At 42.8% G+C, this 20,982-nt stretch overlaps 2 protein-coding genes across 3 annotated transcripts in view; one reads left to right on the plus strand and one right to left on the minus strand.

Annotated features, from left to right (window-relative positions):
- LOC139536870 (transcription elongation factor SPT6) overlaps window positions 1–10,985 on the minus strand; it is a 59,554-nt gene extending 48,569 nt beyond the window's left edge. Inside the window, exons 1-10 of one of the 2 annotated variants that reach the window (XM_071337568.1) lie at window positions 10,854–10,953; window positions 10,243–10,282; window positions 10,002–10,109; window positions 9,638–9,808; window positions 6,339–6,412; window positions 5,853–6,054; window positions 5,607–5,688; window positions 3,258–3,516; window positions 3,008–3,109; window positions 206–319 (exon numbers count right to left, since the gene is read on the minus strand). In XM_071337568.1, coding sequence (XP_071193669.1) covers window positions 206–319; window positions 3,008–3,109; window positions 3,258–3,516; window positions 5,607–5,688; window positions 5,853–6,054; window positions 6,339–6,412; window positions 9,638–9,808; window positions 10,002–10,098 — 1,101 coding nt within the window. In that variant the 5' untranslated portion in view covers window positions 10,099–10,109; window positions 10,243–10,282; window positions 10,854–10,953. Of the gene's footprint in view, window positions 1–205; window positions 320–3,007; window positions 3,110–3,257; window positions 3,517–5,606; window positions 5,689–5,852; window positions 6,055–6,338; window positions 6,413–9,637; window positions 9,809–10,001; window positions 10,110–10,242; window positions 10,283–10,853 lie in introns of both variants that reach the window. The other variant, XM_071337566.1, reaches the window with a different exon arrangement.
- A 257-nt stretch (window positions 10,986–11,242) lies between these two features.
- Window positions 11,243–18,155, plus strand: LOC139536871 (stromal cell-derived factor 2-like). The gene is made up of 3 exons (XM_071337569.1): window positions 11,243–11,486; window positions 11,753–11,949; window positions 14,538–18,155. Exons 1-3 carry the CDS (start codon window positions 11,312–11,314, stop codon window positions 14,838–14,840), a joined length of 675 nt encoding a protein of 224 aa, XP_071193670.1. The 5' UTR covers window positions 11,243–11,311; the 3' UTR covers window positions 14,841–18,155.
- Window positions 18,156–20,982: the final 2,827 nt, after the last annotated feature.

Genomic DNA, 20,982 nt, shown 5'->3' on the forward strand with positions numbered 1-20,982 from the left:
GGACTACTGGCTATGTTGTTGCTACGGCGTCTCAAGAGGGACAAACAGTAATATTGCTTGTTTTTCAAGCAAAGGTCTTCTAAGGGAATATGCGAGCACAGACGTTTGCGTCGCCTAGCCAGGATCTGGTAGGAGCAAACCGAACCTTTGTATGCGGACGACTTTAGGGCCTTAGCCACTACACACATGTAATCGGGTGGTGTACCTCAAAGTGCTGGTTCCTCATGAAGTTGAGGGCCTCCTTGATCTTAGCGATGGTGCTGGGGCCTTTCCTGCTGAAGTTTGTGGTGGTCCCTCTGTCCAGGTAGTCTGTACTCTCCTGAACACCCAGAAAACAGTTGATTGTTTTTTTAACAAAGAAAGAAGAGTATGGAGACGGCCGAGACAGTAAGGAATGGGCTGGGCTGTTCATGTGTATGAAGATAGTGGGGTATTGGATGAGGAGAATGAAGTGGGATATTTAGTGAATTATTGGGGTGTTGGGTGTCTGTGAGTTGTCTGTAAGGTATGTGGTGGTTGTAGGATGATTGATATGGATATATCCAGGGTTTCAGACTGCGGCCATTTAGTCGCATTTTGTGACATTTGACTTGGCTGTGTGAGTTACATTTTTAATTAGTCGCATCGGTGCGAGCTGCACATTCTACATGGTTACCTCACTAAAAAGTCATATTTTTTAGGAGGCTAAACCCATGATTTGGTCAAACTGTAAAGTACATTATCCTCACGATTCCTGTGATGAAAGTGTCTGCCTACCCATGTACCTGTTTCGCTGGGGCCTGTTGCAGTGTCCCCCCCAAAAAAATGCTCCGGGAGAAAACATGTTCTGATTGTATAATATTTTCAAATCCAATTGCGGGGAGAACACAACTATCCTGTTGTCACAGTTGGAGAGGATGTTCTCAGCTTTCTTTAGGTATAATTTCTCAATTTGAGCTCAATAGCAACTATTAAAGCCTACAACTGAGATATTTGATAAGGCTTTGAGATGAGGAGCGGGGTACGCTTTCTTTTGGACATTACATTTACTGTTAAATTAATACATGGCTACTAGCAGTGGGTATTATATTTTTAGTATATATTTATATTTAGATCTTGCTAATGTGTTTTGAGTTACTCAGATGGTCCCAAATAAATGTGCCTATGATATTAGTGCACATAAAGATGCAGGCCAATTCATCTTGATTGAACCAAAAAAAGAGTATAATTCTGGGACCCTATTTTAATAGTAAAATACAACAGCCTAATTGTCAAACCAAAATTAATGACAATCAATGGATTATGTAGCACATGAAAATATTTTGAATCATAACATATTAAATGAAACGTATTTATTGAATGCCATCTCAGTAGTCGATCACTTACATTTTAAAAAGTATTGTGAAATACATTATAAGATGAAAAAATAAATTAATTGCGTGACACCGCATAAAGAAATTGGTGTGACCTAGAGCTGTTGCGGTGACCGCATTAACGCCACACCGGCAGTCACGAGTCATGAAGGTATTCAAATTCCACATGACCGTTTAGTCACGGTAATTAGGCTTCTCCAAGCTCTGATGCTGCTGATGGCCATTAGTAGCCTACCAAACTTGCTAACTGCCTGGTACTCGGTACCCAGCACTCTATTGTCCCTCTAATCACTTTGACATCAATAAAAACATATTCAAAAATCTAATCAAACACTTCATGAGAGCCCATGAGCTCATGTTATGCAACATTTCAACAGGCAATGCAATTGAGCAAGAAATCAGAGTGACGGCCTCTACTAAAAAGAGGACGATCAGCTTTCTACAGACTAGGCCTACTATATTTATTTCTCAACTCAATATTAAGCACATTGATTATATTTACAACAGGAGTATAGCCTACCTGGATGGGATGAAAATAAACCAAAGGGAAAAGCATCCTCCTTTCGCTATTTGAGTGCATAGATTACACTTATTTTTCCCCGCTGCCCCTGTTTCGATACAGGTGCATGATAATGGTCCATTCTAAATAAAATGTCACATGTTATTTAGTATATGTAAAGATAAGATGAAATCAAGAATAGTCTGATGGGTAACAATATGCCACCGTAAAATTTTAGGCATTATCAAGTCAAATTGTGAATGAGCGACTGATGTAGTGTGTACAGCCTGCGCAATAAACAAAGCAGAGCTCATGCCTTTAAAGCAACTGTTTCGCATCATGCAGCCTTACAATGTATTAAAAATCAAAACAAATGGCTCAACTTTTGTAGAACTAAAGTCACATGAATAACTCTAAATTAAGCATATAGGAATACCTATTTCTTTGTTAAACGCTGTTAAACAAAGAATAGCCACGTGCGCACTCCCTCAAATCGTTTCAGAAAATATCATTTTGATTTTATTCAGCTTTGTTCAATTGTATTGTTCATTACTATAAAATAATGCCACGGAATTCTAAGCAAATCTTGTCTGCTAAATGAACTCGTGTAACCCACAGTCATTTGGCATAGCCTGATCAGGACAACTCAGAGTATGCTATTCTGTTCATCTGAAATAGACTACATTTTCTTCATATCATGCTTCTTTAGACCTGTCTAAAATAAATAATGGATTTATTGTGAAGGTATAGGCTATATTACATGGATTTATTAGACTTTTTAAAATATAGATGTTCCAAAGTTCAGCATGCGTGAAAGCCAGGAGATGATAAACGTGTTTATGTTAATTAACGGTCAACTACCATGAGAACCGACAGTTATTTGCCTGACAATCACCGGCTGACAAAATTGTGTGACCGCCACAGCTCTAGTGTGACCAAATCATGGGCTGGTGCCACCAACTGAAAAACTAAGTTGCACAAGTGCCACCAGGAGAAAATGTTATTCTGGAGCCCTGGATATATCATAAGTTAGGGCTTTATAGTAAGGTCAGAGGTTCCTACCGGTATGGAGATGGTGGGCTAAGATAGTGTGTGAGTATGTAGTCAGTGTGTAGTATGTATGAAGTGAATGTGCAGTATGGTCAGAGGTTCCTACCTGCATGGAGATGGTGGGGGTTGAGAAGGCATTTCTGTAGATCCACTCTGCCTCTTCCTCTAACTCATTATCCTCAGCAGGCTTCACTGGGATGGAGCGCAGCTACAGAACAGAACACAGAGGGTGAGACACACACACAGGGCTTGATTGAGAAGGCACAACTATATTCAAGGACACAGGAGGGTGAAACAGACAAAGAAACACACACACACACACACACAAAAAATACCCCCCCGCCCCCCCCCCCTACCTGGAACCTCTCTGGCATGTCTGTGGTGCGGATCTCGTTGTCCTGGTCTGTCATGTGACTACTCTCCAGCTCGCTGGGCTCATAGATCTCGAAGATGCTCTTCCTCCCCACTCTCCTCTTCGTCTGCTTCTTGGGCCGGTCCCAGCCCTCTTCATCCTGGTCCTCCTCCTCTTCCTCACCCTGGTCATATGCTCCGTCGGCATCAAACTCTGCAAAGTCAAAGTCACCGCCGAAGATCTCCTGGGCCTCCTGGAGGGCTCTTTAGACGGGGAGAGAAGAGGAAAGAGGAAGAGAGACGGATGGGGTGTGGAGGAGTGAGGGAGAGGGTGAGATTACATTTTGTATTATTTGATCACTTCATACATAAGTTCATACATAGGTGCATATCTTGGTAGGCATGTTGAAGAGCTGCTTCATAAAACAATGTACGTAATTAAAATAAATAGATACATGGATCATAGCTGCTTTGAACGGGTAAGTTTTAAAGACTCTACTCTCAATGTTTGTTCTGCACTTTCTATGTACAACACCTTCGGAAAGACCTTTGAAGCATTTTCCACATTTTGCTACGTTACAGCCTTATTCTAAAATGGATTAAATAGTTTTTCCCCCTCGCTCAATCTACACACAAAACCCCATGACAAAGCAAAGACAGGTTTTTATGAATTCTTGCAAATTTACAAAAAATACAAAACTGAAATATAACATTTACATAAGTATTCAGTTCCTTCAGTCAGTACTTTGCTGAAGCACCTTTGGCAGCGATTCCAGCCTGGAGTCTCCTTGGGTATGACACTACAAGCTTGGCACACCTGTATTTAGGGAGTTTCTCCCACTCTTCTCTGCAGATCCTCTCAAGCTTTGTCAGGTTGGATGGGGAGTGTTGCTGCACAGCCATTTCCAGGTGTCCAGAGATGTTCGATCGGGTTCAAGTCCGGGCTCTGGCTGGGCCACTCAAGGACATTCAGAAACTTGTCCCGAAGCCACTCCCGCACTGTCTTGGCTGTGTGCTTAGGGTCGTTGTCCTGTTGGAAGGTGAACCTTAGCTACAGTCTGAGGTCTTGAGCGCTCTGGAGCAGGTTTTCATCAATGATCTCTCTGTACTTTGCTTTGTTCATCTTTCCCTCGATCCTGACTTAGTCTCCCAGTCCCTGCCGCTGAAAAACATCCCCACAGCATGATGTTGCTACCACCATGCTTCACCGTAGGGATGGTGCCAGGTTTCCTCCAGACATGATGCTTGGCATTCAGGCCAAGAGTTCAATCTTGGTTTCACCAGACCAGAGAATTTTGTTTCTCATGGTCTGAGAGTCCTTCAGGTGCCTTTTGGCAAACTCCAAGCAGGCTGTCGAGTGCCTTTCACCGAGGAGTGGCTTCCGTCTGCCCACTACCACAAGGCCTGATTTGTGCTGCAGAGATGGCTGTCCTTCTGGAAGGTTATCCCATCTCCACAGAGGAACTCAGAGCTGTCAGAGTGACCATCGGGTTCTTGGTCACCTCCCTGTCCAAGGCCCTTCTTCCCCGATGGGTCAGTTTGGCCGGGTGGCCAGTTCTACGAAGAGTCTTGGTGGTTCCAAACTTCTTCCATTTAAGAATGGAGGCAACTTGGTTCAATGCTGCAGAAATGTTTTTGAACCCTTCCCCAGATCTGTGCCTTGACACAATCCTGTCTCTGAGCTCTACAGACAATTCTTCATGGCTTGGTCTTTGCTCTGACATGCACTGTCAAACTGTGGGACCTTACATAGACAGGTGTGTGCCTTTCCAAATAATGTTCAATCAATTGAATTTACCACAGGTGGATTCCAATCAATTTCTTGAAACATTTCAAGGATGATCAATGGAAACGGGATGCACCTGAGCTCAATATCACATTGTATATAGACTTATTTTTCTACTGTATTATTGACTGTATGTTTGTTTTACTCCATGTGTAACTCTGTGTTGTTGTATGTGTCGAACTGCTTTGCTTTATCTTGGCCAGGTCACAATTGTAAATGAGAACTTGTTCTCAACTTGCCTACCTAGTTAAATAAAGGTGAAAAAATATATATATATCAAGTCTCACAGCAAAGGGTCTGAATACCTATGTAAATAAGGATTTTCTGTTTTGGAAAATTTTCTAAAAACCTTATTTCGCTTTGTCATTATGAGGTACTGTGTTTAGATTGCTGAGGATTTGTACTTATTTAATCCATTTTAGAATAAGGCTGTAACGTAACAAAATTGGAAAAAGTAAAGTGGTCTGAATACTATCCGAAGGCACTGTATGCAGGAAGGAAAGAACTAGGTCAAATGGCATCATACCGTTCTGTCTAGTTGACTGAGGAGGTGTGTGTGAACACTCACGCGTCCGTGTATCCTGAGAACTTTTTGCCTCTCTTCTTTGTGATGGGCTGGCCATCGTCGTCCACAATAAAGTCGTCAATATCTGAGGAAATTATTGAAATCAGTGTGAGTTACAGAACCAGGAAGTACTCAGCCAAAAGTATGTATAATTCCCTTTCCTGTAATATGTTTACAATTGCCTATATAGAGCTTTTAGTATCTCAAAAATACTTAAATCTGTAACATTATTAGCATTATCACAAGTACCTGACTCCTCCTCTCCTTCCTCTTCCTCCTCTTCATCGTGGCGTTCACCATGGCGACGGAGGGGCGGGTCGACGGTCTCTCCCTCCTCCAGCTCCCCCTCTCCGTCATCGTCTCCTCCGTGGAAGATCTCATCTGCTATCTGGTCCTTTTCGTCATCTTCATCATCATCATCCATCAGCTTCACGCGGTCATACTTCTTCTTCTGTCAGGGCCACAGAGGGAGAGAGCTTTTAACTGGGGTCCATGTGTTCATATGATAATTGAATGTGTGCCATTACTAATGTGTAATCGTGAGTCATTTTAATAACAAAGCATCTCTGAGTAGGAGATCTGCTAAAGGATCAGTTTTTCCTTCTAGATAATAATTAATATGATCTAATGATATGATTATATAGCCAGGGTGGATGTGATCCTAGATCAGCGGCTTTATTAATATAGGCTTAGATTCCCGATTGAAAGCACGCCAGAGAGGATGTGTCTGCTTACCCTCCTCTTGACTTTGACCCCCAAGTTCTCCTCAATGAGGTCCAGGTCATCATCATCCAGGTAGTCATCATAGTCTGGAGGGAGGGAAGGAGAAAAAGGAAGGAGAGGGGCAGAAAAAGGTTGGGAGGGAGAGAGAGGGAGGGAAAAAAAGGAGAGGGAGGTGGGGGGGAAGGCAAGAGAGAGCGGAAATTAGCTTCAATAAAATTGTTTTCATTTATCTACTAGACAAGACTATCAGATCCACAAAGTGGAAGGGAGTGAACAACCTTTTGGAATGAAACTCTTAAACAGCCCAGTGGACTCAATTATAAACCGAGCATACGTACAAAATATACCCAAAATGTGCTTGCGCCAGTTTTTACACAAAAGTTTATAAAAAATTACGTGAGAATGTGCTTACCACCCAGTAAACTTTAGACCATGTACGTAAATCTGCTAGTGGTTGAAATACTGAATTGCAAACTGGCAAGTAAGTATGTTGAGGGATATGATGAAAAGATGAATCATAAAAAACACAGGAAAACCTTAACAAGAATGCAGCCATTTGCTATTTTTGATTTTTGTTGTTGTTGATGTGTTTTATTTTTTAGAATGTCAAATAATTAGACATAGGGAAAAGATTCCTATTTATTGTACACTGCTCAAAAAAATAAAGGGAACACTTAAACAACACAATGTAACTCCAAGTCAATCACACTTCTGTGAAATCAAACTGTCCACTTAGGAAGCAACACTGATTGACAATAAATTTCACATGCTGTTGTGCAAATGGAATAGACAACAGGTGGAAATTATAGGCAATTAGCAAGACACCCCCAATAAAAGAGTGGTTCTGCAGGTGGTGACCACAGACCACTTCTCAGTTCCTATGCTTCCTGGCTGATGTTTTGGTCACTTTTGAATGGTGGCGGTGCTTTCACTCTAGTGGTAGCATGAGACGGAGTCTACAACCCACACAAGTGGCTCAGGTAGTGCAGCTCATCCAGGATGGCACATCAATGCGAGCTGTGGCAAGAAGGTTTGCTGTGTCTGTCAGCGTAGTGTCCAGAGCATGGATGCGCTACCAGGAGACAGGCCAGTACACCAATTTGTAAGTCGCTCTGGATAAGAGCGTCTGCTAAATGACTTAAATGTAAATGTACATCAGGAGACGTGGAGGAGGCCGTAGGAGGGCAGCAACCCAGCAGCAGGACCGCTACCTCCGCCTTTGTGCAAGGAGGAGCACTGCCAGAGCCCTGCAAAATGACCTCCAGCAGGCCACAAATGTGCATGTGTCTGCTCAAACGGTCAGAAACAGACTCCATGAGGGTGGTATGAGGGCCTGACGTCCACAGGTGGGGGTTGTGCTTACAGCCCCACACCGTGCAGGACGTTTGGCATTTGCCAGAGAACACCAAGATTGGCAAATTCGCCACTGGCGCCCTGTGCTCTTCACAGATGAAAGCAGGTTCACACTGAGCACATGTGACAGGCGTGACAGAGTCTGGAGATGCCGTGGAGAACGTTCTGCTGCCTGCAACATCCTCCAGCATGACCGGTTTGGCGGTGGGTCAGTCATGGTGTGGGGTGGCATTTCTTTGGGGGGCTGCACAGCCCTCCATGTGCTCGCCAGAGGTAGCCTGACTGCCATTAGGTACCGAGATGAGATCCTCAGACCCCTTGTGAGACCATATGCTGGTGCGGTTGGCCCTGGGTTCCTCCTAATGCAAGACAATGCTAGACCTCATGTGGCTGGAGTGTGTCAGCAGTTCCTGCAAGAGGAAGGCATTGATGCTATGGACTGGCCCACCCGTTCCCCAGACCTGAATCCAATTGAGCACATCTGGGACATCATGTCTCGCTCCATCCACCAACGCCACGTTGCACCAGACTGTCCAGGAGTTGGCGGATGCTTTAGTCCAGGTCTGAGAGGAGATCCCTCAGGAGACCATCCGCCACCTCATCAGGAGCATGCCCAGGCGTTGTAGAGAGGTTATACAGGCACGTGGAGGCCACACACACTACTGAGCCTCATTTTGACTTGTTTTAAGGACATTACATCAAAGTTGGATCAGCCTGTAGTGTGGTTTTCCACTTTAATTTTGAGTGTGACTCCAAATCCAGACCTCCATGGGTTGATAAATTTGATTTCCATTGATAATTTTTGTGTGATTTTGTTGTCAGCACATTCAACTATGTAAAGAAAAAAGTATTTAATAAGAATATTTCATTCATTCAGATCTAGGATGTGTCATTTTAGTGTTCCCTTTATTTTTTTGAGCAGTGTATTTTCATAACCATTGCAGAATAAATTCCTCACCTTTTCTGACTGTGATGCTTAAGTACCCGCGAAGTAGCCTATAGGCCCTACAACATCCCATCTCTCATTTAATTGGACCCACTTTACAGTAGTAAATAGATCAACTGTTTCAAGTAATTTGCTCTATGCAATCTGACCCTGTGCGCAGTTTAACGGTAGAAAAGACGGTTCACCTTTTCCATTTATGTTTTTGTAGGCTACTGTACGTCTGAATAGCCTACTGTAATTTCAAATGTATCAAGTAAACAATATTCCATTTATAATACATATTTTCATAACCATTGCAGAATAAATTACTCACAATTTCTGGCCATGATTGGTTCATATTGCAGAAGAAGCTTTAGCCTACAACAAATTACCATGCGCATTTCATTGGGCATATTAGATAGATCAAAATATTTGAAATATTAGCCTATGCATCCGAAAGGGAACACGGTTTATAATATACAGTGTTCAGGCTACCACTGTGTATAGGCATACTGTAGTGGAAAGAAAATTCATGTATACATAGGCTACTAGGCAATGTTTCAGAATTTGCGGGCAGTGCAGTATATTAGGTCAGAGAAAAAGTAAACGCAAACCATTATTGAATTCAAACGATCGGTTCACAGGTCCACAACACATTGTTCAGAAACTGCAGAAAATGTCACTGCCAACACTTCCAGAGACATTTAATCAAGTTCGCCATTGCTATTTCCTTTAGATACTGCCTTAGCCTAAATCCAATACTTCCAAAGTATAGCAAATAAGGGCGTTATTGTCACCATAAAAGGTGAATGATGGGCGTTTTACAGGCAGAGATTTAATGCTTGTTCATGCGTGCACAGTTTCAGGACGGGTGTGATTTATAACGTGGAAACATGCGTATGTATGGCTTGCGCCAAGTTTATAAATCTCAATCTTTTTGTACGTGCGCATTCTTTTCAGAAATGGCGCACGCAGACATTTAGAGTGCAATGTATGCAACGTTTATAAACGAGGCCCCGAAGCCCAAACTCACTGCGTTTCTTGCGCCTGTGTCTGACTTCATCCTCTGAGTCGCTGCCGCTACCCGCTCCTCCGCTCTTCTTTTCTTCCGCTTCTTCATCTTCATCCACATCATCATCGATGAGCCCCCTCAGGTTCCCGTGCTCATCCTGGTCCTCTGTGTTTAACTCTTCCTCCTCTTCCTCTGTTCGGGGAGGAAGAGTTAAACACACACACAAACACATTTGCTCATAAACACACACATACACACAAGAACTGACTGATGAAGACATGACAGAAGAATTGCCCGGGCTGACAGACATTAAGTTGTCATACTCACACATCTTCTTATGATTACATGAGAAATCAGTAAATTGTAATCATCTGCTCAAGCTTACCATCATCCATAAACACCTGGGTCTTTTTGGGCTTCAGGTCTTTCTCCTCAAATTCCTCCTCTGACTCCTCAGCCTCGCTGTCGATGAAGTCAGACATGTCTGCAAGGCCTGGACAGACACACACACTACAGGTTAACACAAGATGAGTGGTAGAGCAGTGGCTCTCTCACAACCTTTTTTGGTTGCTGTACCACCAACTGAATTTTGCTCTGCCTGGAGTACACCCTAGTGTGCATTTTACCAGTAGGCCTATGGTCTCATGATTCTTCTCAAGTACATCCCTGTGGATAGGCAGAGAATCAATATCAGAGAATATTGGTCTCAGAGTTGCAAACCAGGAAAACTCGAGAATACAGGGTTGATGGGGCTGCAAAGAAGTCACTAGCATGGCACTGAATCCCACTAACATTAGATAGGGAACCACTATTGCTCTGTGATGCTTGGGTTTCTAGCCAACTTACCCTACAGTTGTATATAATGCTCTCTCTGGAAAGACATAGTTATGCCTTTTCTTCGTTTTGGACTTCCTAAATGGCTAGCTAGCACACAACCTGCATTCGTTACGTTACTAGCCATGTGGCGATTTTCACAATACACGTTGATAATGAACCATGAATTGGGAATTATGTACCCTTGACTTCAGCTAGAAATCTGTTTTGTTGATAAATCACGGTACTGGGAGACAACAAGGCCCCTAGGCTAGCTGCACTTCGCAGTAAGCTAGCTAACAATAGCAATATGTTAGCTAACTAGCCAGGGGGACAATCAGTCGAGTCACGACTATATTGTTCCTATGTTTTTGGCGCGGGATTATTTCACTGGTCACCAAACTCCTTTGTTAAAATAACTTACTTCTCCCTGCGACGAGATTTTATTTAAATCCTTGAAATGTAGAAGGATGTGTTGGTATGCTATCTTCTCATGCAGCTTCTAATAATACAAATGGCTGATGAGTTCCGGTGTTGACGAAACTTCCGACGTCCTGCTGCTGTGTCACAGAAGCGGTTTAGCTCGTGGATCTCACCCCCTCCCTCTGGTGGACAATGGTGGAACGTCAAGTCCTGTGACTACGTTCTGCAGTGATTTAAGTAAAATAACGAACTAAAAGTACTGTTTCCAGCGATAAGAAACGAAAAAGACTCAGAAATACTCAACTCTAGTAACTCAGTAAATGTCTCGAATCTGCAATAACTACTCCGCGCCAGCAGCAGGCGCAAAGGAGGATTCTCTCTTCTTTCCCACTGTACCATTTCGATGACGTAGAATAAACTAATATCAGTCGCTGATTTTAGTGGCAGCGGAGAGCTATAATGGATAAACGCACTGGCCCAACACACTTTTTATTTCGCTTTTTCCTATTATCATGTTTATTTGGGCTATCGCTCGCAACGGAACTTAGCTTTGTGACTTGCGGCTCGGTTGTGAAGCTGTTAAATGTAAAGCACAATGTCAGACTCCACTCTCACGACGTGCGCTACGGCTCTGGTGAGTCAATACATTCTAGCTAGCAAGCTAGCTTGGCCAGAGGAAATAGAAACATCAGGATTGTTTGATTAGATTATCTCTCTCCGTTCCTCCTTGCTTTTTGAGTGTGTTTACTTAAGGTTACTGACTGGTGTTCTTAAATGTACTTTTTGATGTGTCTGTTTGCCTGACTTTGTGTATTCATTTCTGTCTGTCTGTGTGTAGTGATGATTGATGGTCTGTGTATTGATTTCTGTCTGTGTATTCGATTTTGTGTCCCCTGCCAGGTAGCGGGCAGCAGTCAGTGACAGGGGTGACTACAGTGGAGGACAGCAACAGTTACTGGAGTGTACGGGGCACCAGCGGAACCCTATGTCACCGGGGGACTCCTGTTAAGTGTGGACAGACCATCCGCCTCACCCACCTCAACACCGGACGCAACCTGCACAGCCACTACTTCGCTTCTCCGCTGTCCTCCAACCAGGTCCGGGGAAACATGTCTGCATCCTAAATAGTTCTCAATTTAGGGCTTAATTTTTACCAGGGCCCAGTGAATAGGCTGTCATTTGGGACAAACACCAATTTTTACCAGGGCCCAGGGGATAGTCTGTCATTTGGGACAAAGCCAATGTCAATACTTGTTTATTTTGTTCTGAAAGACACTGTAGCCTGGCTCCCTGTGTGGAGATAAGCGTATTACGGCCTCAGCCAAGAGGTCTGTGGCCTCATTTATCAACCGTGCATACATTTCTCACTACATTTTGGCGAATGTGGAGATTCTAGGATTTGTGTGCGCAACACGCAACAATATCCCCGTCTGGAGATATTGGAGCTGGGCTATGACTGTTTCTAAAAGAAATGGCCAAATTGATCACCAGTGCTTCCCCTGGAGTGGGGTTGCATTGCTACTAGTGTTAATCCATAGATTAGGGCCTAATTAATTTATTTCAATTGATTGATTTCCTTATATGAACTGTAAATCAGTAAAATCATTGAACTTGTTGCATTTTAGACTTGCTTGGGCCAAGAAACACGAGCAATGGACATTAGACTGGTGGAAATCTGTCCTTTAGTCCAAATTCCAGATATTTTGTTCCAACCGCTGTGTCTTTGTGAGATGCAGATTAGGTGAACGGATCTCCACACATATGTGTGGTTCCCACTGTGAAACATGGAGGAGGAGATGTGATGATGCTTTGCTGGTGACACTGTGATTTATTTAGAATTCAAGGTACACATAACCAGCTTGGCTACCACAGCATTCTGCAGCGATATGCCATCCCATCTGGTTTGGGCTTAGTGGGACTATCATTTGTTTTTCAACAAGACAATGACCCAACACACCTCCAGGCTGTGTAAGGGCTATTTAACCAAGAAGTAGAGGGATGTAGTGCTGCATCAGATGACCTGGCCTGGTTACTACATGATTCCATATGTTATTTCATAGTTGAGAGATACATTGACTTCCATCAATCTATCTGCAATATTAAAGCTTATCTACCCCCTAACTTATGTATGTTTTGTTACACAATATTGGGGCATTGAGATGGGCTGTTAGCAAAGATGTGAGAAGTTTGAGGGAGGCTTGACTTGCAAACAGTCTTGTTGTGTATAAGCACTTACAGTTGTGCTCTTGAGTAGACAAGCACTGCCGATAGAGTGAATAGGCTAGAAGAGTACACTAACAGCCCCTCTACCCCATGGGAGAGAACTGACTGCAAGGGTATGAAACGTTTGAGGAGCACTTGTCTTGTCGACAGTTTAGTGTATTGATTTTACACACAAGTATACCATACGGGTAGGCAATGAAGACTACCCCATGGCAAGGCACTACAAGTCCCTACACCATGGCAACTTCTGCCTCCCTACAAGCTATGGGTATTGATCATGTTCCGGCCTCTATTAGAAAAGGGGACCGTCTTAAACAGTTAAACCAAAGGGAAAGTTTTTGGATTTACAAACTACAGGCCACTAAATACCCTGGTTTAAATGAAGATATGGATTTCTCACCCTTCCTGTAGGGTCGTGATAGGTCCATTTGCTGTCATCTAGTGGACATTTTGCTCAATTGCCCTCAGCTATGTTAGACTGTTGTTCATGTTTTGCTGTGTTCTAGTGTACTATGGAATATATTGCTTTCTTATTCTTGACACTTCTCCCAGTCATATTTAAGGTTAGAACTACCTTTCTAAGTGTTCTGATACTTCTAGCCTGGAGTTGTATTTTTATGACAACATAGCTACAGTATTTCACCTTTTAATGTGTATAGTATTGCTTACTAGGTGTGTCTAATCAATTTTGTAACCACTCCCTCTTCCAATTAGGGCTAATTGGAAAAGCTGTTCAAAAGAGGATATTGTACTCTCTTTTTTTGTACTCCCTGACGAAGGCCATGCAGCCGAAATGCGTTGTTTAAAAAAAAACTTTGTTTCTATTGAACATGCCATACTAATAAAGGCATTTTAATTAATTATATGAAGAGTGCCTTGGTCCTCCTTAGTTTTTGAAAGCTAATGTTAGCTTGCAAAGTTACAAATCACTTCGCTAGATAGTAGCTAGCTAATTACATGTATATGCTTTGGAATGTCTAGCCAGTGTATTAAGAAAGCCAGCTAGATTTTGGTTTAGATAAACAAATGTAGTTAGCTAGGTAACGTTAGTTACCATGTCCTCTTTTCTGCTGCGCTGTTCAGATGCCTTCCTCTTTGAAGTGAAGGGGAAAATCCATGGAATAGTGTACATTTTCAACGTTCAACAACATGGCAATCTCATCAGTTGATTCAAACATCCACGGGCGGCCATGACCTTAAGAGTGCAGACAGTGTCTTATCGTACATGATATGTTCATAACATATTAACGGACATACTGTATATAGTGAAATAGAGCAGCAGTGAAATTCCCCTTTAATGGCACAGGAGGTGGTGTGGTATACTGTCTTCAACCTGTAACTGTTTTGAGCCCCTGCTCTGTCTTCCCCCCTCAATCACTAACTACAATACCAAGAAGATAACATTGTATGATTGTTGTTGATAATGCATTCTCTGACACGCTCTCTCTCTCTCCCCTCTCAGGAGGTGAGTGCGTTTGGTGAGGAGGGAGAGGGGGACCACCTGGATGAGTGGATGGTGCAGTGCGGAGGGTTGGTATGGGAGCGCGAGGAGGCCGTCCGCTTCCAGCATGCCTCCACTGATACGTTGCTATCTGTTACGGGGGAGCAGTACGGCCGGCCCATCCACGGGCATAGGGAGGTGCACGCTATGACGGGCCCCAGCCAGCACAGCCTGTGGAGGGCCATGGAGGGGGTGTTTATGAAGCCCAGTGAAAGCCCACTAGGGAACATGGACTACAGCCATCCTCTACACACAGAGTTCTAATTCTCCATCAACCTGTTACCTGACCCAGCTATCGAACTAGTCGGTGTTTCTTAATCCTGTTCCTGGGGACCCGAAAGCTGTATGTTTTAGTTTTTGCCTTAGCACTACACACCTGATTTTTAAAATCATCAAAGCTTGATGATGACTTGATAATTTGAGTCAGCTGTGTAGTCGGGGCTCAAAACGCAACCCTTTGACTTGGTAGTGCGACACCAATTTTAATTGATCGTTATGGTGCCAGTGATTTTATATATATTTTTGGTCTGGTCACGTTAGTTTTTGGTTCACAATTAGCTTTCTTTTATTATTATCAAGAATTATTCAAACAGCAATGTGTATGCATGCAACAATGGGTATGCAGACCAGGTATTCAAAAAGTTTAGTCCGAAGTCTTGATTGAATCTTTGCGATGCGCAATTCAGTCATCATGCACAATTTGAATGAGCATTTCTAAAGGCTATCACAAAAAAACCTTCCCAATTAAATTACTGCAAATGAAGCCTACCTGGCAGAATGATATCATGATGATTTGATTCAATCATGGGGCATTTGTTTTGCAAATGGACTGCCATCACATGTAGCCTACACTGTGCAGTACAAAAACACTGCTAGCCAAACACAAGGGTCTCTTGCTAAGTGTGCAGTTTAATTAAAGGGCAACTACACCCAGACCTCAAAAGGGGTTTAAGCATTGTTGTGGACTTGTAACATCCCAACATATAAAATAAAAAAAGGTGTGATTTTTGAGTGTGAACCTGAAGAAGAAAAACCTAGGAGAACTCGAAAACCTGGAGAGAGAAAAAATCGGGAAAACAGAATTTACCAAAAGATAAAACAGATTTTATAGGCCTTACAACTGTAGTGTGACTGTTTAACATAGCGAACATGTATGAACGTGTATGGAGGGTAGGTCATTATAGGATATAGGCTACTTGCTCAGCCCGCAAATTATAGAACATTCCAATGATGTGCGCATCATCCGCTCTCTCGGGCCAGTATTCTTTTCCATTCAGGTTAGTAGCTTTCAGTTGGCACTGGCCTGGTGTGCCACTGGCAAATGTACCTGAATGTCAAGCCCTGCAAGGGCATGCTAATTTAAAAGATGACCAGTCATTATTAGCCTGGTTCTGTATGGAATGCAGGTACATTACGGAACACAGGTCAGGTCACTACCAATTCTTTTTTTGAAAAATTGGTTTGACAATCATGTGCTGGTGCCATCAACTGAAAAAGTTAGTCTAGAGTGCTGGTAGTGCTAGGGCAAAACAAAAATGTTCACCCCTTAGGACCAGGATTAAGAAACACTGCTCTATAGCATTTACTTCCTTTTCTCTCTCTCCGCTCTCTCTCACCTCTCTTGCCCGCTCTCTCTCCCACCCAGAGTTCTGATCTACACTACTTTGGCCTCTCCAGACTCGCTTGAGGTTTTCACTACCTGCCTTCTTTGCCCCCTTTCTGTTTTCCCGCTCTGGGGTGAAGTTGCTCCTAGGTATGGCTCTATGATCAGCTTGCCCTCCTTAAATCCTGACCTTCACCATTAGTTGCAGAAATGCTAAACTAACCCAGGACCAGTGTCTACTTCACCCAGGATCTATTTTACCCACCTCTATTCTTGTCTGCCAACCTGTTTCTCCTCCCTCTGTTTTGAGGACACAGTCCGGCATAAGTGCCACAGTGGATGTTATCTGATCTAGGGGTCGCCAGGACAACATCAGAACTGTTCCTGACCAATCAAAACAAATCACTGTCACATGACTTCACCTGCTCTTTGACCTGTCGGTCACAGATCAACAGCTGGGAACAGACTAGTCTGATACACTAAACCATGGGTGTCAAATTCAATCTATGGAGGGCCTAGTGTCAGCGGGTTTTTGGTTTTTCCTTTCAATTAAGACCTCGACAACCAGGTGAGGGGAGTTCTTTACTTATTAGGGACCTTAATTCATCAATCAAGTACAAGGAAGGAGCAAAAACCCAGACACTCAGCCCTCCGTGGAATGAGTTTGACACGTGCACTAAACCAACCAAAAAGGCTGCAACAGGATGTAGTGAAGGCCCTCTTCCCACACCTCCCAACATGTCACTTCAACATAGACAGCAAAATGAATGTCAGTCTCCAGAAATACACCAGAACAAAAACTAGTGCTTTTATTGTTCAGAATATAGACATACTCCATATTTTAGAGCACACTATAAGGAGTATGACACCAAGATGTCCGTACAGTTCACGATCATAGGGTCTTACAGGAAGGATATTTTTAAAAGGGAATAAAATGGCCCTTCCATCATTATTTTATCAAAAATGGTTTGTGATACATGTAAAAAGCATTTAAAACATGTATTTCCTTCCTGAATTTTCTATGTGAGAATTGCCAGAACAATCTGATATATTTTCCGCTCCCACATGTGGAACCACCCTACTGTCGAAAAAGACTGTGTGCTGCCCATGATGTGTTAAAAAATAGAAAGGAATAGAGTATAAATTACTTTATTGCTCCTCTGACAAATTAATGTCATATGATCAACAATGGACACTGTACGGACAATAGTCCATATAAAATTTGCAGGTCTGTGTTGATTACAAGTCCAAACGATTTGTGTACAAAATTGAGTGCAATGGAACAGTTCTAAGTAAAGCCCATGTTTATTTGAAGAAAAAGCCTTGTTTTTAGTCCGATTGTAGATGGAAAAACAGGATTGTTACGGTGCCTTTATGACATGATATAGTTTCTCGTACTATTCATATAAGTGTATCATTAAAGAGGAAGGAGCACTTTTCTGTTTTAAATACACATTTTTATAGCAGACTGTCTCTCCCCACGGTTACAACACCCCTTGTCTTCTTTACGACAAACAAGCAAGTGTTTTTTTGGTTTGACTTTCGATTCCAGTTTAATTCAGTACAGTATTACATCTCTCTTCCATTGACTAAGCTGAAACATAAAGTGTATCAGCTTTCTGTGTCCAGTACAGTATTATCTCAGTCAGCCATAGGGGACAATTGCATTCTGTCAGTTCAGTATGTGAACTGGAATTCTGAATTAAAGTGCCTTTGAAAACGAATGGCACTTTTCCTATTCTAGAATGGAATTTCTCAATTCAACTTCTAGAACTGAAAGAATTGTATTGGAATTGACCTCAGCCCTGCTGTCCGTGTGCAAGGAGTTGACAGCAACATCCCGTCTTGTCTGACATAGAGAACTTTGTAGGAACCATCAGCTGTCTTGAGTGTTCATCCCAACAGCTTTGTTTTCAGGAGATTTGTACATGATGAAACACAATAGATACCTCAATTAAATGGATGTTTTGTGCAAACCAGTGTTATGTCCTCTCTCTGTGTGTGTGTGTGTGTCCTCTGTCTTGCCTCTGGTTGATGATGTGACTCGTTTGTAAAGAAAAGTCAGGAAAGGTCTTAAAAGGTTTCTCTTCAGATTTCTACCCACTTTATCAATGGCTCTGCATAGAGACATGTAAAATAAACAACACTACTGTTCCATTGAGATTGTGAGAGCTGTAACTGTGTAGCTACAGATAATTACACAACTGTTTAACAACACTGTATTGGAGTGACTGACTATTCTGCCCTACCAAGCAAAAAGGCAGTAACTGCTCATAGCGTGAACTGAGAAGAATGGTTTCACAGTAACTTTATGCAGTTACTGCTAACATGACCCCCATTCTCTCCATAACACAATACAATAGAGACAGGTTACTTGTCCACATGATTAAGCATGTATTTAATTTAGCAAAAATTACTAACTCATTTTTGACCAAATGAGCAGTTACTGCCTTTTTGCTCAGTAGGGCAGTATTGAATATGCATACAGGTTTGAGTGAAAGACTAGAACTTATTGTCCCGGACTGACAATGCTAGTAGTCCTCACCGTTTCAGTGGAATATTCTCTTCACACAGGCTGGCTAACAGGTAGAGGTGCTTCTTAGCCCACTGATACTGCACAGGGGGCACATAGAACTCAAACTTGACATGCACTATATTTACAAAAGTATGTGGACACCCCTTCAAATTAGTGGATTTGGCTATTTCAGCCACACCTGTTGCTGACAGGTGTATAAAATTGAGTACACAGCCACGTAATCTCCATAGACAAACATTGGAAGGAGACTGACACCATGGCACCGTCATCGGATGCTGCCTTACCGATGAGTCAATTTGTCAAATTTCTGCCATTCTAGAGCTGCCCCGGTCAACTGTACATGCTGTTATTGTGAAGTAGAAACATCTAGGAGCAACAACTGCTCAGCCACGAAGTGGTAGGCCACACAAGCTCACAGAATGGGACCACCGAGTGCTCACCCCCTTCCACCACTGCAATTGCCAATTCTGTGCCAGTGATATTGACAACCCTCCCTGTGCCTCCCTCCCCCATTATGTCCACATACTTTTGAATATGTAATAATCATCTGTCCTCAGTTGCAACACTCACTACCGAGTTCCAAACTGCCTCTGGGAGCAACGTCGGCACAATAACTGTTCGTCGGGAGCTTCATGAAATGGGTTTCCATGGCCAAGCAGCCAGACACAAGTGTCACAAGAATTTCTATCCCTATGTTCTAACTGAACTATTTTATAGCTTTGACCAATTCCCAGAGGTTGTACGGCTCTGGTTAATGAATAATTAGACAAAGTCCCAGTCTGCAATAGATCAAAAACTTTATTCAGAGAGCGCTCTGTCTTCAAAATGAGAACACAATCTTTTTATAGCACACACACACACACAAATGAACTCACATCAGTAGAAACTCAGCCTCTCTTTAGTTGTGCTGTATTTTTCAAAAGTTCACATACATTGTTTATCACCCTTCTGCAACATGTTTCATCATCTTCTCCAAGCCTAGTCATTTCTAACAGTTTTTCTCCTCCCTAGGGTGGGGAGGCCTCTTTCCAGTTATTAGCTTCACCGTTATCACAAGTCGACAGTTCAGTTGTCCTTGAATGTCTCAACTATACCCAGCTCACATTGCGAAATAGTAACACAATGGCCTAGTCACACACATTATTGGATTATGACTCTAACACATTTCATACAATTATATAGTTTCAGGGTGGAATACTTTAGTCATCATCTTAAACATACACATTTTTCTATTAACATGCCTATTATCAGCATGTGGAATGCCGAGCGCCATTGGACTCTGGAGCAGTAGAAACGCGTTCTCTGGAGTGATGAATCACTCTTCACCATCTGGCAGTTCGCCGGACGAATCTGGGTTTGGCAGATGCCAGTTGAACGCTACCTGCCCGAATGCATAGTGCCAATTGTAAAGTTTGATGAAGGAGGAATAATGGTCTGGGGCTGTTTTTCATGGTTCTGGCTAGGTCCCTTAGTTCCAGTGAATGGAAATCTTAACGCTACAGCATACAATGACATAGACGATTTGGGGAAGGCCCTTTCCTGTTTCAGCATGACAATGCCCCCATGCACAAAGCGAGGTCCGTAAAGAAATGGTTTGTCGAGATTGGTGTGGAAGAACTTGACTGGCTTGCACAGAGCCCTGACCTCAACCACATTGAACACCTTTGGGATGAATTGGAACGCTGGGACCAACTCCATATTAATGCCAATGATTTTGGTATGAGATGTTGTACGAGGAGGTGTCCACATACTTTTGATAATGTACTGTAGAACTCAGTAACATAAAGAAGTACTCAAGAGAATGACATAGTGTTTTTGTGTGTGTTCCCCACATTTGGGTGTGTCCAGTCATAGCAGGTGTGTCTGTAGTGTTCTAGGACCTGTGTGTCAAGGGTGAAGGATGAGATGTGTGAGCAGTGTTCTGTCTGAACCTGTAGACACTGTTCCTCAGACTCACAGTTCCTCTCTATAACCTCCACCACAGATGCTAGGATATGCTCTCGCATCTGGCAGGCCAGAGAAACACCAGCAGGGGTCAACTTAAATATTAATTATTGGGGTTGCCTTGGAAATTGTGGGAAGGTCCAAGAGCAATATGTTTTACATGTTTTTTAATCCTTAAGAGTAACATAATAAAAAAATCCACATCAAAATATGTCAGTTTAGGCCTCCGGTCTAAGTCACTGCATCTCAGTGCTTGAGGCGTCACTACAGACCCAGGTTTAATCCCAGGCTGTATCACAGCCGGCCGTGACCGGGAGACCCTT

Source organism: Salvelinus alpinus, chromosome 13 (genome assembly GCF_045679555.1).
Source record: "Salvelinus alpinus chromosome 13, SLU_Salpinus.1, whole genome shotgun sequence".
Taxonomy (NCBI): domain Eukaryota; kingdom Metazoa; phylum Chordata; class Actinopteri; order Salmoniformes; family Salmonidae; genus Salvelinus; species Salvelinus alpinus.

Excerpts from the sequence above, each read along its gene's own strand:
- LOC139536871 (XM_071337569.1), top strand. The coding sequence starts at position 11,312 with ATGGATAAACGCACTGGCCCAACACACTTTTTATTTCGCTTTTTCCTA. Across the intron at positions 11,487-11,752 it reads CGACGTGCGCTACGGCTCTG|GTAGCGGGCAGCAGTCAGTG; the intron begins GTGAGTCAATAC and ends GTCCCCTGCCAG. Across the intron at positions 11,950-14,537 it reads CTCCGCTGTCCTCCAACCAG|GAGGTGAGTGCGTTTGGTGA; the intron begins GTCCGGGGAAAC and ends CTCCCCTCTCAG.